The 19,292-nt window shown below is 39.5% G+C and overlaps 1 protein-coding gene across 9 annotated transcripts in view; it reads right to left on the bottom strand.

Annotated features, from left to right (window-relative positions):
• GRIA3 (glutamate ionotropic receptor AMPA type subunit 3) overlaps positions 1-19,292 on the bottom strand; it is a 146,931-nt gene that overhangs the window by 41,163 nt on the left and 86,476 nt on the right. For all 9 annotated transcript variants that reach the window (XR_001554693.2, XM_015860745.2, XM_015860743.2 and 6 more), the window contains 6 exons: positions 13,053-13,106; positions 11,422-11,583; positions 8,374-8,541; positions 6,249-6,353; positions 4,698-4,805; positions 3,298-3,504 (listed from right to left, as the gene is read on the bottom strand). Coding sequence is in view for 8 of the 9 variants with exons in the window: in XM_015860745.2 (XP_015716231.1) it covers positions 3,298-3,504; positions 4,698-4,805; positions 6,249-6,353; positions 8,374-8,541; positions 11,422-11,583; positions 13,053-13,106 (804 nt within the window). In the remaining variant the exon portion in view is untranslated. The remainder of the gene's footprint in view (positions 1-3,297; positions 3,505-4,697; positions 4,806-6,248; positions 6,354-8,373; positions 8,542-11,421; positions 11,584-13,052; positions 13,107-19,292) is intronic.

The following is a 19,292-nucleotide window of genomic DNA, read 5'->3' on the forward strand; positions in this document are numbered from 1 at the left end:
GGGCCAGCTGAGGTCAACCTGGCTGACAGCACAGGAGGCCTTTGTGCCCTCCAGCCAGCCCTGAAGTACTATGGGGGACAGGGGAGGGATGAAATGTCTGGGAAGCATTTTGGTGTGTTTGTCCCAGGTGATGTGTGGCTCCAGGGATGCCCTAGTTACTCCCATTGGTGCTGAGCTCAGGATGGCCCTGCACTCTCGTCAGCACTGCGCTGGTCACCTGAGCCTGCACAGTGCTGGACTGCCACATTCTTACTCTCCTTCCCCACATCCTTCCTACTCAGACCTCTCCTGTACAGGCTCTGCAGGCTGTGAGGACCTGGCTGCACCTTCCCAGCTGCATGCTGCATCCCACAGGAAGCAGGTGTAACGGCAATAAAGAACTGGCACAAACTAAACATTAATTACAGTTAATTAGGGTTTTGGCATTAAAGCTTCAAGCCATTCTCTTCCTATGGCTGTGCTAAGAGCACTTTAAGAAAAGGGTTGCATGCATAAGTCTATGCAAAGTAAGAGCACAGTTTAAAAAAATACTTGGTAAGACTTCCCAGCAGCGTGGGCAGCAGCAGCGTGCTTGTTGGGCCAGGAATGTTCTGTGTTTGACAGATGAAACACTTGAGACAAATGCAATCTAAAAGATTGTTTTCTGCCACAGCTCAGTTCAGCTGCTGGGTAACTGGTACCAAAACCAATCAGGCCCCTTTGATTCCCCCATGTCTATCTTCTATACATGCTAACAAAGGCATTTAAAATCTAATCTCCCTCATGTCTTCCCAAAATGGAATCTGGAAGAGTCAAATATGACAAGTCATTTTGCAGACAAGGCTCACAAGGGCATTAGGGGAAGTGTACAGTTTTAGATCCCTAATAGAGTTTTAAGCCCTGGAGAGATAAAGGGAAGTCAGCACGTAAATGAGATAGTTGCTCCTAATAATTAGCACTTCTAGAGTACTCTTCCTCCTCAAAGGGCTTTTTGCACATCCTTGTGAGTTCTGTACACAGCCCTCTCTCAACAGCTGGAGGAAAGGGCCAAGGGTATCTCATGATGTTGGCAAACAGGACTGGGAAAGTGCCTGAGGGGCTCTGAGGTCAGGGGCTGCTCCCCTGCTAGCAGAAAGCCAGGTGGATTTCTGCACAGCTCTCCAGCTTGGCTGCTCAGCTCAGCAGGATGGGAGCTTGCTCAGCAGCGCGGAGCCATCAACATTAACCTAGGTCAGCAGTCAAACCTCAAGGGATGCACCTGACCTTTGAATAATTGAGTATTGCGTTTAAGAGGCTTCAGTAACTGAGCTCACAGTGTGCAAGGAGGAGCTGCTGGGGGTCAGGGAGGGAAACAATCCTCAAATTTTCCTTAATGAGGAAGCATGGGTGAAAAGTGTGTCAGAACTGAATAGAACAGACCTTTTTGTGTGGAAAATCACCACCATGGGCAGATTTGAGGTTCTTTTAAAGTACAGTCAACAGTACCCATGAGACTGTGCTTCACAGGTGTGGGCAGGTGAGAGGCGTGGTTGGGCCAGAGGACTCAGTCTGATGCTCAGGAGGCAAGCTATGAGTGAGGCTCATCCCAGGGAGCTAGAGAAGAGGCTGCAGTAGGGAGCCTGCTTATCCAAGCTAAGGCTGGGTTCAGGTGGCCGTTCATACAGATGGATCTTGCACTGCTCAGCAGCTGCACAGGCTAATCCTACTTGGCTCCCATCCCAGAAGCAGTGGCCCATATTGCACCTTTCTTCCTCTGGCATAGATGGTCCTTTTGCCCTGGCTGTTAGAAGTAATTTTAGATTCTCTTTGTCATGCCTTTAGTGTATGATATGATTTTTCTTTTAAGTGAATAAACTGTTTCATTGCTTGTCACTTGCAAATATATCAAGAGGACCCAATTACGGCTAATACTCTTGATATTTCTTGAACCACACACTGGGAAACTGAGGGTTTAGGTTTTCATTGCAATGCAATTATGCTTGAAACTAAACTAAGCCTTTCCTTCAGATGTTCTTAATATACTTGTAGTCTCCAAGAAAGGAAATACTGTTTTCCCAAATCTCAGAACTGAGGCACTGATGTTCAAAGATTTGGATAATGTCAAACTTCAATGCAAAAGGAAAGCAAAGATACAACCCCAGGATCCAGAGCCCTGTTTACATTCATCAATAAATTTCCCCCCTTCCCATTAATACCACACCAAAAAATAATTGTCATTCACATAAAATATTTGAAGTCAGATAGGCTACGAAGTATAGAATAAAGGATTAGGACTCCAGAGGAGAAAAAAATCTGGAAACCTAGCAACTACTTTTAAAAAAGACCGATTCATTTGAAAAGAGTTATCACACCACACATTTTGCAAGAGATGATATGATGTTATCGTAGGGGAATTTTGAGGTGACTTTTAGAAACTACACTCATCAAGGGAACAAAAGGATGTAATGGAAACATTCACTTCTGAGGGGCTATTTTTAATACAGATATTTTTAATAAAGGAAAGCTCGTTAAAAATAAACTGTAAAGAGGATTTGGGTGGAATCACAAATCATCTCATTAGCATTTGGGGGGGAAAAAAAAAGCAAAGATGAAATATCAGCTTGTAAAAAGTCTTTTCTGCAAAGCCAACTTTCTCCCCCTTCCATCTGGCTTATTGTATCAGCATTCCAAAATTCGCATTTTCAAAGAGGTTTCTAAAATGGCAATTCCAGACTGTTTTTCTTCTTACTAAAGAAAGCAATATACACCCAATATAGAAATATAAAGAAGAATATAATGAATTAGATTTTTTTTTGCATGTGTCTGACACGATTTTTAAAGAGAAAAAATTGTGGGTGGTTTCAGGTCTGTATTGCCTTTTATGCTAAAAAGCAAGCATGGTGCTGAGTCTTTTGTCTCTGGTCAAACAAAAACCGACCTCAGTCATCTAACAAGGCTCAGCATCGTAAGATCACACCTTTAATATTTGGGGCTGCGCCCATCACTTATAGGACTGTTTGAGAAAAAGAAGATGTGGCAAGAACAAGAGCAGTGAGTGAATGGCAAACTGGAAAATCTGCTGTAGATAAGGAACATGAAATTTTCCCAATGCAAATTTTAACGTTCGGTGGAATCTGATTTAGAGAACAGTGACAAAAACGTGACACTTTCTTTTAATGATATGATTAGAAAGCTAGGCTATAAAAATGGCATTACAAAGAAATATTTAGAATTTTAAAAGCGGTATTCAAACAGATTATCTTTATTTTGCAGTTTATTAACTTCGAGCATAACTTTTCATAATAAAGAACATGAAAATGAAGGTTAAGAAAAACTTACCCCATAGACCAGTTCACCCACCATGCCATTCCATATCTTAGTCTCAGGGTCCCTAGCTCCATATTTCCCATCTCCAACAATTGACAGTTTGTATTTTATTCCAACATGTTTTGCTATTTCAGAAGCTAAGTCTACACAATATCCTTCATATCTCTCATTCCCTTCTAGTTGTTCATGGTTTTTCTTATACATTACATATGGTGATTCCTTTGAAACAAAAGTAAAGATCAAAAGTCTATGAATGTAAAACACAGCTTTAAAACACACAAAATGAGAGTTGTTACGATCCTTATAATAATGGCAAGTATTTACAATATTTCCTACTTTGGTACAGAAATTAGGCAGGCAGACTTTCACACTTTAAAAATCCTTGGCACGATCCTACAGTCAAACATACTATAGATTTTAATCCTAGTATGGACCCATTGAAGACAACAGGACTATTCCACTTTAACAAAGTTGCACCATTGTCCACAGGATTAGGCCTCATTTTTAGGTTAGTAGACAGTCAAATAGCATCACTGTAGTAATAATTCAGTTTCTAGTGTTTATAGAACATACCCAACACTTGTAGCAGCAAAATTATTTGCTAAGTCCCCCATGGCCAAGGATGGGGCTCTGGTGGGGATATTTTCAAAGCAGCCTAAGGGAAGCTAGGCTAAAATCCTCAGCAGCATTCCCTCCCCACCCACCCCCCCACTAAATTCCCTTAGTCTTCTTGGAAAATTCTGGCAGAAATGCTGATTCTATCTTGCTAACTTCATAGGAGTATAAAACACAATGCTTCAGGAAAGAGCATAAAATTGGATCATGCTTTGTAGAATCGTAACAGACATAAAAGTTACAAACAATACTACACAGAACACATTTGCTAGAAGCAATGGGACTGACACAGGTATTGCTGTTTATGAAACACATGAAGAGCATAACTCCTTTGGAATTTCATGCGTATACATAGCTTTAATCCCAGTGCTAGAGCATTTCCAGTTCTCTATAGGCTTCATTGTACCACCCTTCCTCAGTCCACAGGGGTTGAGTTTACAGAAGCCGTACCTGAGTGAGGGGTACAAGATTTGACCCTACAGCAGGAAGGCCAGATCCTGCCAGCAGTCACATACATGCATAACTTCACTTATGAGAGGCATTTGATGGCATTCAAGTGTCTGAGAAGCAGGAAAGCACAATATTGAGCTCAGTGGGAATCCTGTGAGTAAACTCAAGGATATTCATAGAAGCTTGCAGTGTCAAGCCCTCAGCAAATCTCTGGCAGATACTGAACTTTTCAGTCACTTGAAGTAACACAGTATTCAACACCAGACTCCTGACAAGGTGTTTAACACATCTCAGGAGCCGTGCATCTTATTTCCTAAACACAAACACGCTAAGAACATTAAACTTACCAGGATGGTAGTGACTACTATAGTTCTGTTCTCCACAGATGAAGTGTCATTAGAAGGCAGCTGATCTAATGTTGGCACAAATCTTTCATATTCATTCCAATATCCAGCCTATAGAAAGGGATATTTTTAACTTTACTACATATATTTACAAGGACTTTGGTGCATGTACTGGTAACAAGAACTGTCAAACAGCATGGTTTTGTAACATACAGTCAGGATCGCATTAGCTTTAATAGATACAAGCCAAATCAAAGTGAAAATACCTACTACATTCTCAGTGTCTAAATTCACATTGTTACGGTACCTGTGGAATAAACTCCTCTGTATCCCCAGCATAAGAACGTGTTAAAGACATGAAAACACACTGCAAAGCACTTTGAGTCAAATTATTCCATTTTGAATTTTTTATCAGCATTCTGCTGCAGTTCAGGCAGTGAGGACAGCACCTGCAGACGTGCCTGAGCGAGCTTCAGAGCAGACACACAGACACTGTTAGCAAAGCAGGCACAGCAGTATAATCTTCAATGCGGATTACAAAACCCTCTTTGAGTATGAGGTGACTGCTTGTCAGCTGGCTTGCGCTGACCTTCATGGTGCCAGGGTTTGTTGCTATGCTATTACTACACTAGTTTTTATATTTTTGCACAGCATGGCAGTAACACATCTGTGCTGTAAACCTAGCTGAGTGGTTGGGTCGTGTCCAGAGGTATTTTGTTATCAAGCAGGTGCAGAAGAGTTTACAGAGTCGCACTGGTGACTAAACACGTTAGATACCTACGATCTCTGGAAACAGGGGGATGATGTATCTTATCTACTCAGACTCATCACTCAACACCCCTGAGAACCAGCCCACCTAATTATTTTTGAAAATTTGCCCTACATTGCTTTTATAAAAGGCAGTCACACCACCCAGCATCTATACTTTATTTAGGAGACAAGAGAACAAGCAGTGAAAATCCTCATTACCCAAATTATTTTCTGTTAATTTCAGGAGGTTTTTAAAGTGCACTCATTCCAGTTTCACTATTGCTCTGAGGACTCTTATGGAGAAGGGAAAGATGGAGAGGAATTTAGGAGGTTGGGCTGAGCACAGGGACATGACAGCAGGCAGTATGCTCAGCATAAAAGCTCAAGGTGGTTTCTAATAGAAGAAGTGGGGTTTGAACTTGAAATGGAAACCAATGAAGATATTAAATAGGATGAGTGATATGTTTCAGAAACAGAATAGAACAAAGTTCCTGGGATAGGGAAGACAGCAAGAAGGCAGGAATTCCTCTGGGTCTTGTTTTTGCAGTGGCTGTGCAGCATTACTGAGTTTCATTAGTTTGCTGGAATATCATGATATGAAGATATGAAATCTGATATATTATGATATAATATATTATATTAAGATATATTATATATTATAATATATACAATATATATTATATAAAATATATATTATATATATTGTATTATATATATATAGTATAAGAGATATATTAAGATATATTATGAAGATATTATTATATTATGAAGATATGAAATCTGAATGTATCTCTTGAAACTGACCTTTCTTGATCCAGAAGCTTTCATTTCATACACATCAATTGTGTAATTTGTTCTCCGCCCATAAGTATCAAATTGGATATTCCCTGTCATTCCTTGAACTTGCACCTTAAGGCAAAAAATAGAAAAAAAATGTTAATAATAGATTCACTCTATGTTTTCCTCTGCTACATTTTGCAGGAACTCACTAGCTGTAGCACAGTTTTTATCTGTATAAGAGACCTGTAGCAATTCTGACACAGACAGTGGTATTCTTCATAATAAAAAAGCCCCAGTTTTCTCAGTTTCAGCCATACATATCCTTTGTTAGTTCGTACTCTGCTGGTGACTCACCACTGCAGAGTGAGTTGCATTTAAGTGTAAGTGAGTGAAATTAGCCCCGCATGCATGTTAAATATAAGAAAGACTGATTTTGTCATGCTTAGTCACACTAGGTTCACTGATGTAGAAGGGAGTATCAGCCAGCTACCTGCAACAATTCAATGGCATTAAAGCCCTCACAATATGGCACGGAGTGATTTGTGATATGGACCAGAATTTCATGTCGTTGCTCATTCTGGGAAGTGCTTTATTTTAAGATCAGTCCCAGCGTAGGAGAAAGGAATGAATGTATTTGAATGAACACAGACAATTGTCTCTACTGCTTATGGGGCTTTGGTCTCAATCTGGATGGATGGGTGTATAGACAGTAAGTCATTATCATTACGTACTCACATGAATCACTTTAAAGGGAAGTATGAAGTAATTTGTTTCAAAGGAAAAAAAATCTTTCTCATTTCCCTGTATGAAAGTGTGAGGTATTTCCATTTATCACTTATTGACACTGGCACGCTCTAATCTCAGGCAGAAGGGGTAACAGTCTGAAACTACAGTAGGGGTAAATTAGCTTTCATATTCAGCAGAATGCATTAGAAGTCACAGAAATCTGTGGTGGAAAGCTTGTCAAAGGGAAACTGTGAAACCACAGTCCCTGAAGTTGTTCAGAGCTGGTTGCTGAACTGTTCATTATGCTTTAGAAATGGTACAGTTAGACTTCTTATGATGGAAAGGGAAGAGCTACATAAAAAAGTTAAAATTCCTTTGGCCTCAAATTATCCAGTGAGCCAAATTGAGAACGATACATGAATAGTGTGGGTTTTTTTGTTATTTAGTGGATTCGAACCCTTTTAGTAGCTCAAGTTTTCACGGGTCTGGAAGAATATGTAAACTTTTCCTGGCTCCAGAAAGCTAGAGATGTGCACGAGGCTTTGAAATCCAAATGTATCCCAAAGAGGTTTTATCAGTTGTGGACTGAGCATTTGTAGAGTAGTTGACATATAATTTGCAACCAGATGTGAGCTGTTGTGCCTGCTTTTGGCACTTGCTTGAAGCTGTCTGACTACCCTAGCACAGGGTACGTCTCAGCAGAGCTTGTTAGGTCTGGTTCATCCTAAGCTGTATTGAGATGTGAGCCCTGTGTGTCTGACACCTTTTGACTTCAAATTTAATTTGTTTCTATCTTTGGTGGGAAAACTCAGCACTTCTCAAAACCTGGCTGCAGAGAGGCAGGAAGACTCACCAGGACTCAGAATGTGTCTGGTAGCAGCGTGCAGAGGCAATCGCAAATTGACTATTTATAACTGCCCAGATCTACTCAGGTAAACTGTCGATTATCTGATGCCTTAGATTTAGAAATACAGACATGCAGAGCTTTCAAGGCTGTAGGGAAGCAGTAGGGTAATGCCTGACTGTTTCCCTTTTGCCAGCAGGACAACTGTAGTGTGACACTGCATCTTTTTCTGGCATAAGAATACTTCTGGGAGGACGTGAAAAAATATAGTTGAGTTGCTGTTATGGAGCAGATAGGAGGAATTGTTTTTTTTCCTGACCAGAGGAGGAGACTGACAAATGGAGTGGGATCCAACAGGCAGTGCTACTTTGGGATGATCTTGGACAACAGTTGCAGATGACATGAACCTCACTTACAACCTACTGGAAGTTTGACATCTACTACATCTTTTGTTTTGTCCTGAGAAGCAGATGCTGTTCTCTTGAGAGCAGAAATTGTATATGGAGTAGTTCTGCCCCAGTAGAGTTGCTGATGTTATGAAATATACACATCCAATAGCCGCAGTATGTATGCCCTTACCATTTTCAGCGCTCTTTCTATATCAATTCCTTGGCTCCATGGTACTGCAGGGTTGGCCAGGCAGTCTCCAGCACTACCTCTCCTGGAGACATCCACACGTTGCCTTCGGAGGTAACGGAAAGCCTCTGCTATGACTAGGACTGCATCGTGGGTCAGGGCAGATGTATACTAAAATTGATACAAATAAAACATGATGACAGACTGCAATCTTAGAATCACCCTAGGTTTATCATCAGGTCTTGTCCTTCTATCTTTAATATACTCTTATAAGAATCATGCTCACAAATCCTTTTGCTTGCTCTGTCTCTCTTGCCACAGATGTTTTTTTTTGTTGTTTTTTGTTTTTTTTTAACACTTCAATTTATTTCAAGTGACAAATTAAAATAAATAATAACAATAAATAATACAAATAAATTAAATAATAAGGATTAAAACAATAGAACAAGTTTATATTTGCATAAAGTATAAGTTTAACTGGAAGCTTGTTCATCTAAATGATGTCACTACAAAAACTGGCAGTTTCATGCTGGCCCCTGCTGCTACTGATAGCAAGAGCTGATATTTGTTTCTTTCTTGAAGTAATTTTTTTCTTCACAACAAGATTGCCAGGATGGTTTTGAATTGAAGTTTACATAAATCATTTCTGTTTGGACCGCAGTCGTGATTAGGTAGCATCTGTGGCCAGGAATAGATCAGTTAACATTTTTAGTAGACAGCTATACAAGCTAGCAATCATAAAACACACGTAAGGCATTACATCTCCTTGGTAATTGCCCATCTGCCTTCTCTCACACCACTGTAAATCTGAGGAAGGTGATAAGCTTTGTGTAGCAACAAGTCCTCAACAAAACCCTGGGAGCCCTTAATGAATTGTTCATGCTGCTGTCAACTTCATCCATTGCTTGATGCATGTATCTGATGACATCTCCCAGCGCTATAAATTTAGTATCACCTACAAAAGAATCACTTTAAAAAAAAAAAAAGAATTCTGTCACATTCCTGTGCTTGTCTGAAAGTTCTTCCCTCCAAGAATGGAAGGAAGGTTCTATACATTACATTGCTGGTTTTCATTGTCAGTCTGCACACCTGTAATTTAGGGGTCTGTGCAATTTAGGTGAGACTATTTCAATATGTGCACACTGGGAGCAATTGAATGTGCTCAGTCTAAAACAGATTTCAAACCCCTTGTAACTAAGTGACCCTTCCTATTTCCACTATTTTGTATGTCCTGTAGGGCAGAACAGCATGATTGGTTGACTGTATTTCTTAGAAATGTGCATCATCTTAATGCAAGCTTGATAAAAAGCCTTAGGAAGTCTGCACAGAACAAGGCATTCCTGCATGTGCAGATCAAGAGGAGTATATTTGATAAAAAGGAGTGCAAAGGTAGCATTGTGAAGGTTATACAGCAGCCTCTCTTATTGAGTTTTAAATGACAGCAGATTATAAATGTTCATTTGGCGTGTGTGGTGTTCCTGCTCTGACTGTGCCAGGGTACAGGCATTTTTTGATCCCACCCACTTTTACCTCTTCCTGTAATCTTGCAATGCTCACTCTCTCCTCTTAACTGACTTGTTAGTTAAAAAAGATTATATCACATTCACAGAACAATATAGGATCTGGTACTAATTTCATCAGGCATTTGTTCTTATGTTAAAGATAAATAAATTTGCAATAGCTGTCCAATCTGGCGCTACATAGAATTTACAGTCATAATTTTTTTTCATCAGAACGTGTCGATTGTCAGTAACCTTAATGCAATCCCTTCCAAGTCATGCCAAGAGAGCTATCTAATTTTCTACTTTATTTGAATTCTGCTTATAAATGCATGAGCACGCAAAGAGAAAAAAAGAGAGAGGGAAGGGAAAGGCTGATAAAATACGGAATAAATTAAACATCAGGGCTTTAATCTCTAGGCAATTTTATTTCCTAATCAAAAATATTGTACATCAATTTTTAAGTATGCTTTTTGTCTGATTGACAAATACCGCGCACATTTCTATAATGAGCGGTACATTTGTGGGAAGGTAATACATTCTCTATATTTGTACGATGCACTTTAGATTATTTTTTAAGGATAGAGAATAATTTTTCCCTCAAGGTAAATTGCTTTCAAGTGGAACAAAATCTTCCCAGGTTAACTTCCTACCTTTCAGAGCTTTTAAGGTTAGTGCAACACTTCACTTCTGTCTCGCTCCAAGGAAGCTTTAGAAAGTGGAAGTAGTTCATAATCAACAGGGAACAACATGCTGAGCCAAGCCCTGTTTGCCTTTCCTTGCTTCCTCTGAAATGCCAGTAAGGCCGTGGGATGGCATGAGATAATCTTCCTTCTCCAAAGAAATCATGATCTCAGGGATGGAAGGGACTGCAGTGAAGTGTCCTGTCCAGTCCTTTCTTCTGAGTTAGGGCCACTCTGAACAGACTATCCCTTGTACATCTGTTAAACCCATTGCATTTAAATGCACTGTGAAAAAGGCCCCTTTACCTCCCAATGTACATATTACTGTACTTAGCACCACTTATGTGTTTTTTTTTCTCTCTGTTTATTACAAGTCATCTTGAATGCAAATTCAGCGGAGTGCTTCCTGTACCCTGTCTGAGCGCACATTTGATTTGTGTCTATATATGATTAGAGATCAAAACTCTGCCAGGACATGGGTAAAGGCAGTCACACTCAACTGCCTGCAGTTGTTTGGTGATCAGAACCATCCTGGAATGGTTGGGATGCAGCTCAGCCTGTATGCCAGCAGCCCCCAGGTATGCCATGGGACCCACCAATGGGTAGAATGGGAGTTGCCACCTTTTAAAGATGTTAAGGTAGTTTAACAGTTTGGGTTTGGCCAGACCATCTTTCTTGGTGGCTGGACTAGAGAGCAGTTTCTAGCATCACTTACCTTACAGTGTGACGTAGCTCTGGAAAATAGCTGATTATTTTATTTTTCATACAAACACTCTATGTACTGGAAGACTAATACTATTGTTAATTAACAATTAATTGTTTAAAAGTAACTCATTTAATCTCCACCATTGACAGAATAAAATAAATACCTTCAATGGTGAGTTTTTGGCTTCCGGGAATTCTCTTTCATCGAGCCTCACCCAGCGTTGTAGAAACTGCTGAACCATTGGGTTTTCATTATTAACTATCTGGAATCCAGTAATATTGGCACCTCCATGCATCACCCTCTCCAAAACAATGTCTGTAAAACCCTGGGAGGACATGTAAAAAAACAAAAATGATTGCCATCTAAAGCACCTTTTCTTTGTCTCAGTTCTACCTGCTAGAAGCTTGGCACAAAAGAAACCACTGAATTTCATTCTTGTTAGCTGAAAACGTTTTACTGTGGAGACCATTACGATCACAACAGCAGTTGGGATTGTGATAACAGAATTTGTAAATGTAGATCTCTGCAATGGGCAGTGTCACATGTAATATCCACTGGTCAGAAAGAAAACAGCAGGGAAACAACCCTTCTGCTTCTCCTTGTGCTGGTGCAAATCTGTCCAACATCTCACTTCCATCTGAAGAGCAAAGTGTGCAAAGCTTCGGTGTTGAGAACAGAAATCCAATGAAGAGCCATGCTGCTCTGCAGAGGCGAGGCACGCACCTCCTGGCTAGGCAGCCGTCAGTCAGAGCACCACTTAACATTTTGCTTTCAAACATAATGGTAGGATTTCTTCCCACTCTCTTGTTATTTATACCTGTGGCATTAAATTGGTGTCTTTTTGATTAGTGTGACTTGATTGCAGTCATGTTTACCTGAATGGCAGTGCTTACACATGTTAAAAGGCAACTCAGAGCAAGAACTCGTGTATTTCTATGCACACTCTACAGTCTAATCAGTCAGATCACGACTGATCCTTATAAAGCAAAACAGCACATTTTAAAGTCGTACAGTACTCATGCTAAATAAGGGTATTTTTAAGTTTGTCTTTTCTGTTTCCATCAGATCAAAACATGAATACAGAGAACATTCTACTGAGTGGGATTGCTAACTTCAAAGTGTGAGAACATTTTTATGCTCCCAGCAGATGTGGAAACCAAAACTAGATTCTGCGAGGATCAACTACAATATGACACTTATTCTAAGGAACTCTAGTGGATTCAGTTTCCAAGTCATCACATACACCCCTAAAAGACAATTTTAGATTCCAGAAGTGGTCCTTGTACAGAAAGAAATGTCTTGTTTTATCCTGGTAGGTCAGTACACATGCTGTCACCAGCCCACACTCTCACTCTGCAATAAAAACGAATGGCTGAACAGTCTGGCCATTTCACTTTGTGAAATTACTGTTTTAATTTGCAGCTTTTCATCACTTATTTTATACATAAATATCCTACAATTATTTTTCCTAGACTGCTAAATTTCAAATATGTTACATAGAAGATTATGGTTACCAAGTGTCTTATTTATGAGGACACAGATTAGTGGAAAACACATAATTAAATCATTATTTTAAAATTAGTAGAGGATATTAGCTGCTTAGATAAAAACGCAGACCATAATTGACTACAAATGACTACAACCTACCAGTTCCAGTATTTACTGAAGTCATTTCTCATAATCCAAGAACTCACTCAGGCATTTTCTCTGCTGCTGATTAAAGTTGACACAACCTGAACAGAATATATTACCCTCTCAACCTTAGCTATACTTGTAATGAAGAAAAGTTCTTACCAGGTTTGCTAGCATGTAGTGATATCCTCTGGAATGTTTGCCAAGGATTACAACCTGTATGAAGAAAAAAATTACATGTTACTCAGTGTAAGAAAGGGGATGATTCTCAACCAGCAGAAAATGTGCCAGAGAACGAACATTTTTGTAATCCTCTATGCCCAATCCACAGGGAGCATAAATATTACACACCTGTGACTTTACAAATATGATGCATTTTTAAAACACGTGGGCACTGCCCCAACTGGAGTGACCCATATGGCTGAGTATCCTCCCAGTGGAGATGACCTTACTTGGCAATCTCATCCTTGAGTCCATAGTGTTTCCCTGCTGACCATACTCATTTTAGCTATCACTTCAATAATTTCTGCTCTGCAATGAGGTAACAATATATCTACCTACCTAGTAAACTCATTGTTTGTGGGGTGTGTGAGAAGCATGTGAGACAGTCCAGCCTTTCATTCTATTTACTGAACTGTGCTGGCACAGGGGGCTCTGATGGCATTTTCCTGGGGTTTCTTGCCATGAGAGCCATGACCAAACCTTGTCATATATGAATGCTTAATTTCTTCATTATGTTCAGTGACCTTTATTGTCTTTTGACAGAGTTCAAAAGGACTGAAAACGTGTCACTTCCAGTGCATCTAAATGGAGATATTTGACCTTACATTTTTAGTCAAAATTTGTACTAAATACAATGCGGCACTTCCACTAAACCAACATCTCCTGACCTTCCTGACCGCAGCTGGTTATCACTGTGTGAGAATGGAGCCATTAAATGAAACAGTAAAGAGACAGAAAAGCAGCAGGCTGAACTGAGCTGTTGGACTCTGCAAAGATGAAGAGGACAAGCCAGGGGCAGCGCTGGCTGGCAACTGAGTTCTGCCATCCTGTGTGCTCCCGTTGTCACCCCAGTAATACCGGACTTTTGTAGAAAGGAGAGAAAAAACTCCCCATGTTCAAGCAGCTGGCTGATGGCTCACCAGTAACAGCTCCTGTGCAAATCATGCCACTGCACTCAGAACCATTCCCCTGCCTTCAGGCTATAGCCTCAATAACATCCATCTCATTCCATCTAGTTCCATCTAGACCAGGGAGAAAAATGTCCAGCAGAAAGAATTTAATTAATAATTGTGGTGATAACGTGTGTGTCAGGACAGAAGCCAACTCACTCAGACTTTCCTATAGTGAACTACTGAAAGTTAAAAACAGCAAACCTAGCTCTGACCATACACCACAGCTGTATCACAGACTGTACCAAAGAACAGGTCAAGTGGTCAGGTGATGCTTTTCAATGGACCACTTATGTCCTTGCTAAAGTGAGATGACATTTGAGTCACCGACTTTAGATACACAGAGGAGCCTCTTAAGGTTCTTGATTAAATTATTAAGCTCCCAGTTGTCTCTTTGGGTTGCCTTGTCCTTAATAGATGTCATTTCTTTCAAATTCACATTTAATTCTGTAGGAATTTGCATACTTCCAGCACTCTGAAAATAAATTGCTGTTCTGGTCCTCTTGAGAACTGTATGTACACTCTGTTGGTAGGAAGCATCTGCTTTCCTACACTCACACTTGTTTTCTATGGAAATGTGCAGTCTTCCTTCAGATCATCTGGTGTATGCACTATTTGCATAATGAATTCTCTGTGTGTTTAAATTTCACCTTAATGGCAGCGCTTTCTTTTTAAAAGGTTAGAGACAAAGAGCTTAACAACAATGTGCTTTGCCATTTTAACCTTAATGAAAAATAAGAAAGCTTTTACAGATCTATCCAGAAATGTGTTTATTTAAGAGAAAATACCACGACAGATGAAGTCAGGGGCTGTAAGGAAAACATTCATGGAGCTGCTACAGGCATCTGGAGAAATACTGCACATAGGAAATGTAGGACTCATTAGCATAGATCATACTCAACTTCCATCTCCTCTGTTGTCATATCTCTAAAATGCCCAGAATTAACTCTGTTTGGTTCCTTAGAGAGGTCCAACACAGTACAGTCAATTTGTACAGCATCTTTCAAAAATGAACTGCTACTATTACTATTCATACAATCAAACACTTTAGTTCTTAATTATTTAACTGGATCTTAACAATGCTTTTAAAATTCATTTCACATGCTATCCTAAATCTTAAGGATGGTGATTCTCCTCCCTCTTGCTTTCCACCTGTACCAACTGCCCAGCATCTTGCAGGAGCTGCTGGATTAGCGAGCCTTGCAGATACAATCACAGACATCAGTGTTACTCCTCTGGGAGCACAGGGATGGACAAAGCTTTTTTATGAAGAAAGAAAACAGGAATACAAGCAATAAATCTCATCAACTGCTTAGATATTGTGAAGCTTATATAGAAAGTGAGATATTGAATAGTGGTGGTGAATAGAAAGCCAGGATTACAGGACAAGGATTTCACAGAGCTACATGTCTTTGGTAAGCTTCACTTCCAAGACTTAATATTGCTTTCACTTTGATTGAAAGAAAAGCTTACAGGTTTTTACACTGAACAAAGGAGGAGAAAAAAAAGACTGGAAACTATCATTAATAATTCAGACATCGGATCACAAACAATTCTTGTTGTGTAGATAAAAAGAATGTAATGTCGGGTTTGATATGGAGCCAAAAAAAGTTTGTATTTTTAATTAACTCTTCGGATGTTTCCGATTAATTAACAGAAAATCCAGAGAGAACATAATGAAAATGTACCTCATGTTAAAACAAAAGTCACAGACTGCTGGCATTCTGGAAATACGGGCCTATATGCCAGATTTGAGAAATTAAATCAGCATTGCCAATTCCAGTTTTCCATTTGCCTGGGGAAATAATTTTTTGAATGAAAGCATAAGAACATATTGGTTTTCACTACATCAGCCATCACGATAACAAATAGGCAACTAAATTTTTTTGCCTTAACTTTTAAGTTTTTCTTATAATTTTAGAAGTGTCTCTGGGCTCAAAAGAAATGGAAAAGTGAAAGAATATTGCAGGATTGGGAGGTGGGGCTGAGCAGTCCTATTTTCTCTTAAAAAGTATATATATCATTGGCTTGTCTTTGACTCGTGGATGCAGGAAATCACAAACAGGCTCTGGAGACTGTTTTTTCCAATACCCTGGCTCAAAGCAGGACAGCTAGAGCATGCTGCTCAGGATGTGTCACATTTTGCATGTCCCTGAAGATAGAGATTCCACAACACCTGTGGGCAACTTGTTCCAGTATCTGACTACCCTTGCAGTAAAAATGATTTTTCTTATGTTTAAACAGGATTTTCTGCATTTCATACTATGTCCCTGTCTAGTCACTGGGCACCAATGAGCCTCACCGAGACAGTCCAAAAAGTGTCTAGATCTTCTTCAGTCCTCCCAGTCAGGAATTTATAAACATTATTAAGATACACCCTGAGCTTTCTCTTCTCCAGGTAACACAATTCCACTTCCCTCAGGCTCTCTTTGAGTGCCACACACTTCAGCCCATGAATTATCGTATGTACATACAGTATTGACTTTAACAGGTGTCATTGAAAAGTACATGCTAAGAGAATAAGCTTGTGCTTTTATGGAGAGAAGTAGCTATCATGACTTTGGCAGCACTTTAAAGAAAACTAATAAGAGCTCATGTTCCCTTCACTTGAATTGATCTGGTCAGGTCAGTCTTTTTAATCAAGGATTTTTTTCTCTCTCCTTATTTAGAAATGAAAAAAAAGAAAGAAAATAAATTAGATCACAAAAGTACAGACTGCCTCATCTACAGCTCAAAACCCTGGTAGTTTATGAGTTTATTAGATCTTTCAATAAAATATAATACTGATGTTGACTGGCAGTATTGTCACAAAGAAGGTCTAAAGATTTTTCCTGTGCTTTTCATTCCTGACAAGTTACAGGAATATGCCACTTAAATGGAATGACAGCGAGAGATCTGACCTGGTGTAATGCGTCTTTCCATTTCTAGCATCTGTTAACAATGAAGTAAGTTAAATCCAGAACTCTTCATTCCTAGGTTTTAAAAAGGCAGCGAGACAAATGAGATTTCCTATAAGCTCAGAGTCAAAAAGGAGTTTTGTTGTCTTTGTTGAAGTTATTTATACATTAATTTGGGTCCCACTTTTGCAAAAAGCCCACAATTAACTTCAAGCATATCAGCAGGCCTTCTGATTTTTGAGTCTACTTTTACGTTTCTGAGGACAGGAAAGCTTAGCTAGCTCCATATGAACAGCGATATCCCAGTATGCCTTGCTTTGAAAATACAGCTATGACATCTTTGCCTTCAAAGCAGTGCGTAAATGCCAGCAGAGATGGTACAATTCTCTCTTCTCAGCAGCAAACAAGCCAAAATGTTTTGTGTTAAAAAAATGGACACATCTAAAAAATTCCAACAGCATCATCAGGATCAGCTCAGTGTTAATTGTTCTTTGAGGGAACAGCATGGGTAACAGGCCCTTGCTATCTCAAGCATGGCAAGAACTGTCTTGCAATCCTAAATTGCTATGGAGCACCACTGCTTTCTCTCCTGGTTTCAGCTTGCAACCCTATTGTTAGCAACATTTTTACATCTAAGGATGGAGTTACATAAAGCTCATGTGAGATATGAGCTGCTCCTACTTGATATTGGAATAAACTTTTGAGAAGTCATGGCAGCATCCCAGTGGACTAGAAGCATTGGCTAATTTGGTCTTCAAGACCCAGTTAAGAAAGAAAAGGAGCAGAGTATCAGTGTGACACTCCAATTAGTTCAATAAAAGTGAAAGCCTTCAGAAGTTCTTATCACGAGAACTGCCCGTGTGGGCTCGCAGTTATTGTACATTGGTTCTCAAAGGAGGGTGCACTGTTAATAGCAACATAATTATTGTGGGCAGTGCTGTCATGTGGGCAAAGGCAAAAGATCTGTTGCAACAGCATTTGTCAGGCATACACAATCATTCCTCATTGTTGTTACTTTGCACAGGTCACTTCTTGTCATGGAAATTTTTATCCTAGAGTAGGATAAATTGGAGAACAGAAGAGGATTTTCTTATATAACCAGATGGCAAAGTAAAGATAAGATCCCTTGCAGCCTCAGTAGATACATTTACTGCCAGTCTACAGTGCCTTCTCCCTTGTTTTATCATTCACACACAAAGTCCTGCACAAAGGAAGAGTTCCCTTTGAGGATTCTAAGCACAAGACAAGGCAAGGTCTTCCCTGAGAAAAATTATAAAAAAATAGCATGTTGATGTACTTTTGATGTTTATCACACCAGCAGCACCAGCACCTACACACAGAGTTCCAAAGGAACAATAGTACTGTTGTAGCAAAAGAAGCATCACAGCTAGAGCTGGTCTTCTCACAGCCAGACAGATAATACTTATTCTGGCCTTAATTCCATAGAAATAAAGCAATTTCCACATAGGGTACAAATTACTTTCCTTGTACAAAGGGTCAAAACCTCATAATGATAACGACAGTGCAAACCCAGTGAAGGCGATTCATTTCTTCACTTAATATTAATGGGATGAGAATCTGGCTGCTAGGAATTGTGAGGCTGTATAATATGCAGTAAACAATGATTTCATTTATATGAAGAATGAGTACTATATTAAATTTGAGTTAAATATTAAATGAAGAATGTATTAAATATTAAGATGAGGATTCTACCCACGTATTGTTTGTTGCAGATAAAAATAATAGCATATACGGTTGAGACTAACTTATGCACCATTTCAGGAGCTTCATGTTCTTTAGGGAGTGTTACAAATCCATAGGCAGTCTAGATTGCTGGGCTCTGTATTTCTGAGTGGTGCACAGACCTAAGATTTTTCTTGTGTGCTGTTGATACCTTTTACATTTGTAACCACACCCCAAAACCATAAGCCCATCTTTCTCTATAGCACATAAAGTAAGTATGGGTTTATAAAACATTCGTCAAACACCTTTCAGCCCTTCTGCAATGTATCTGTCATGGTAAATAATCTCATAGAAGACAGGAGTCTCCTAGTAGAAAGGACAAAAATATACATGGTAAAAGCAAGGATCTGAGATATATTTGAAGCACTTCATTAATACTTTTTCCTTCCTTGGTCCCTTTCTGTGTGCTTTTCTTCCTTGCATTTCTAATTGATGTTAATCACCCCAAGAGTTAAATTTACTTCTAGGTCATCTCTATATAGTCAATGGTCATACATGTTAGTCCTTGGAAAGCAAGGCAACATTTGAAACCACACTGTACTTCCTCCCCTCTCCAGAAAGCTACACTTTCTTTTCCCACATCTAATATG

The sequence above is a fragment of the Coturnix japonica genome, chromosome 4, assembly GCF_001577835.2.
Source record: "Coturnix japonica isolate 7356 chromosome 4, Coturnix japonica 2.1, whole genome shotgun sequence".
NCBI lineage: Eukaryota > Metazoa > Chordata > Aves > Galliformes > Phasianidae > Coturnix > Coturnix japonica.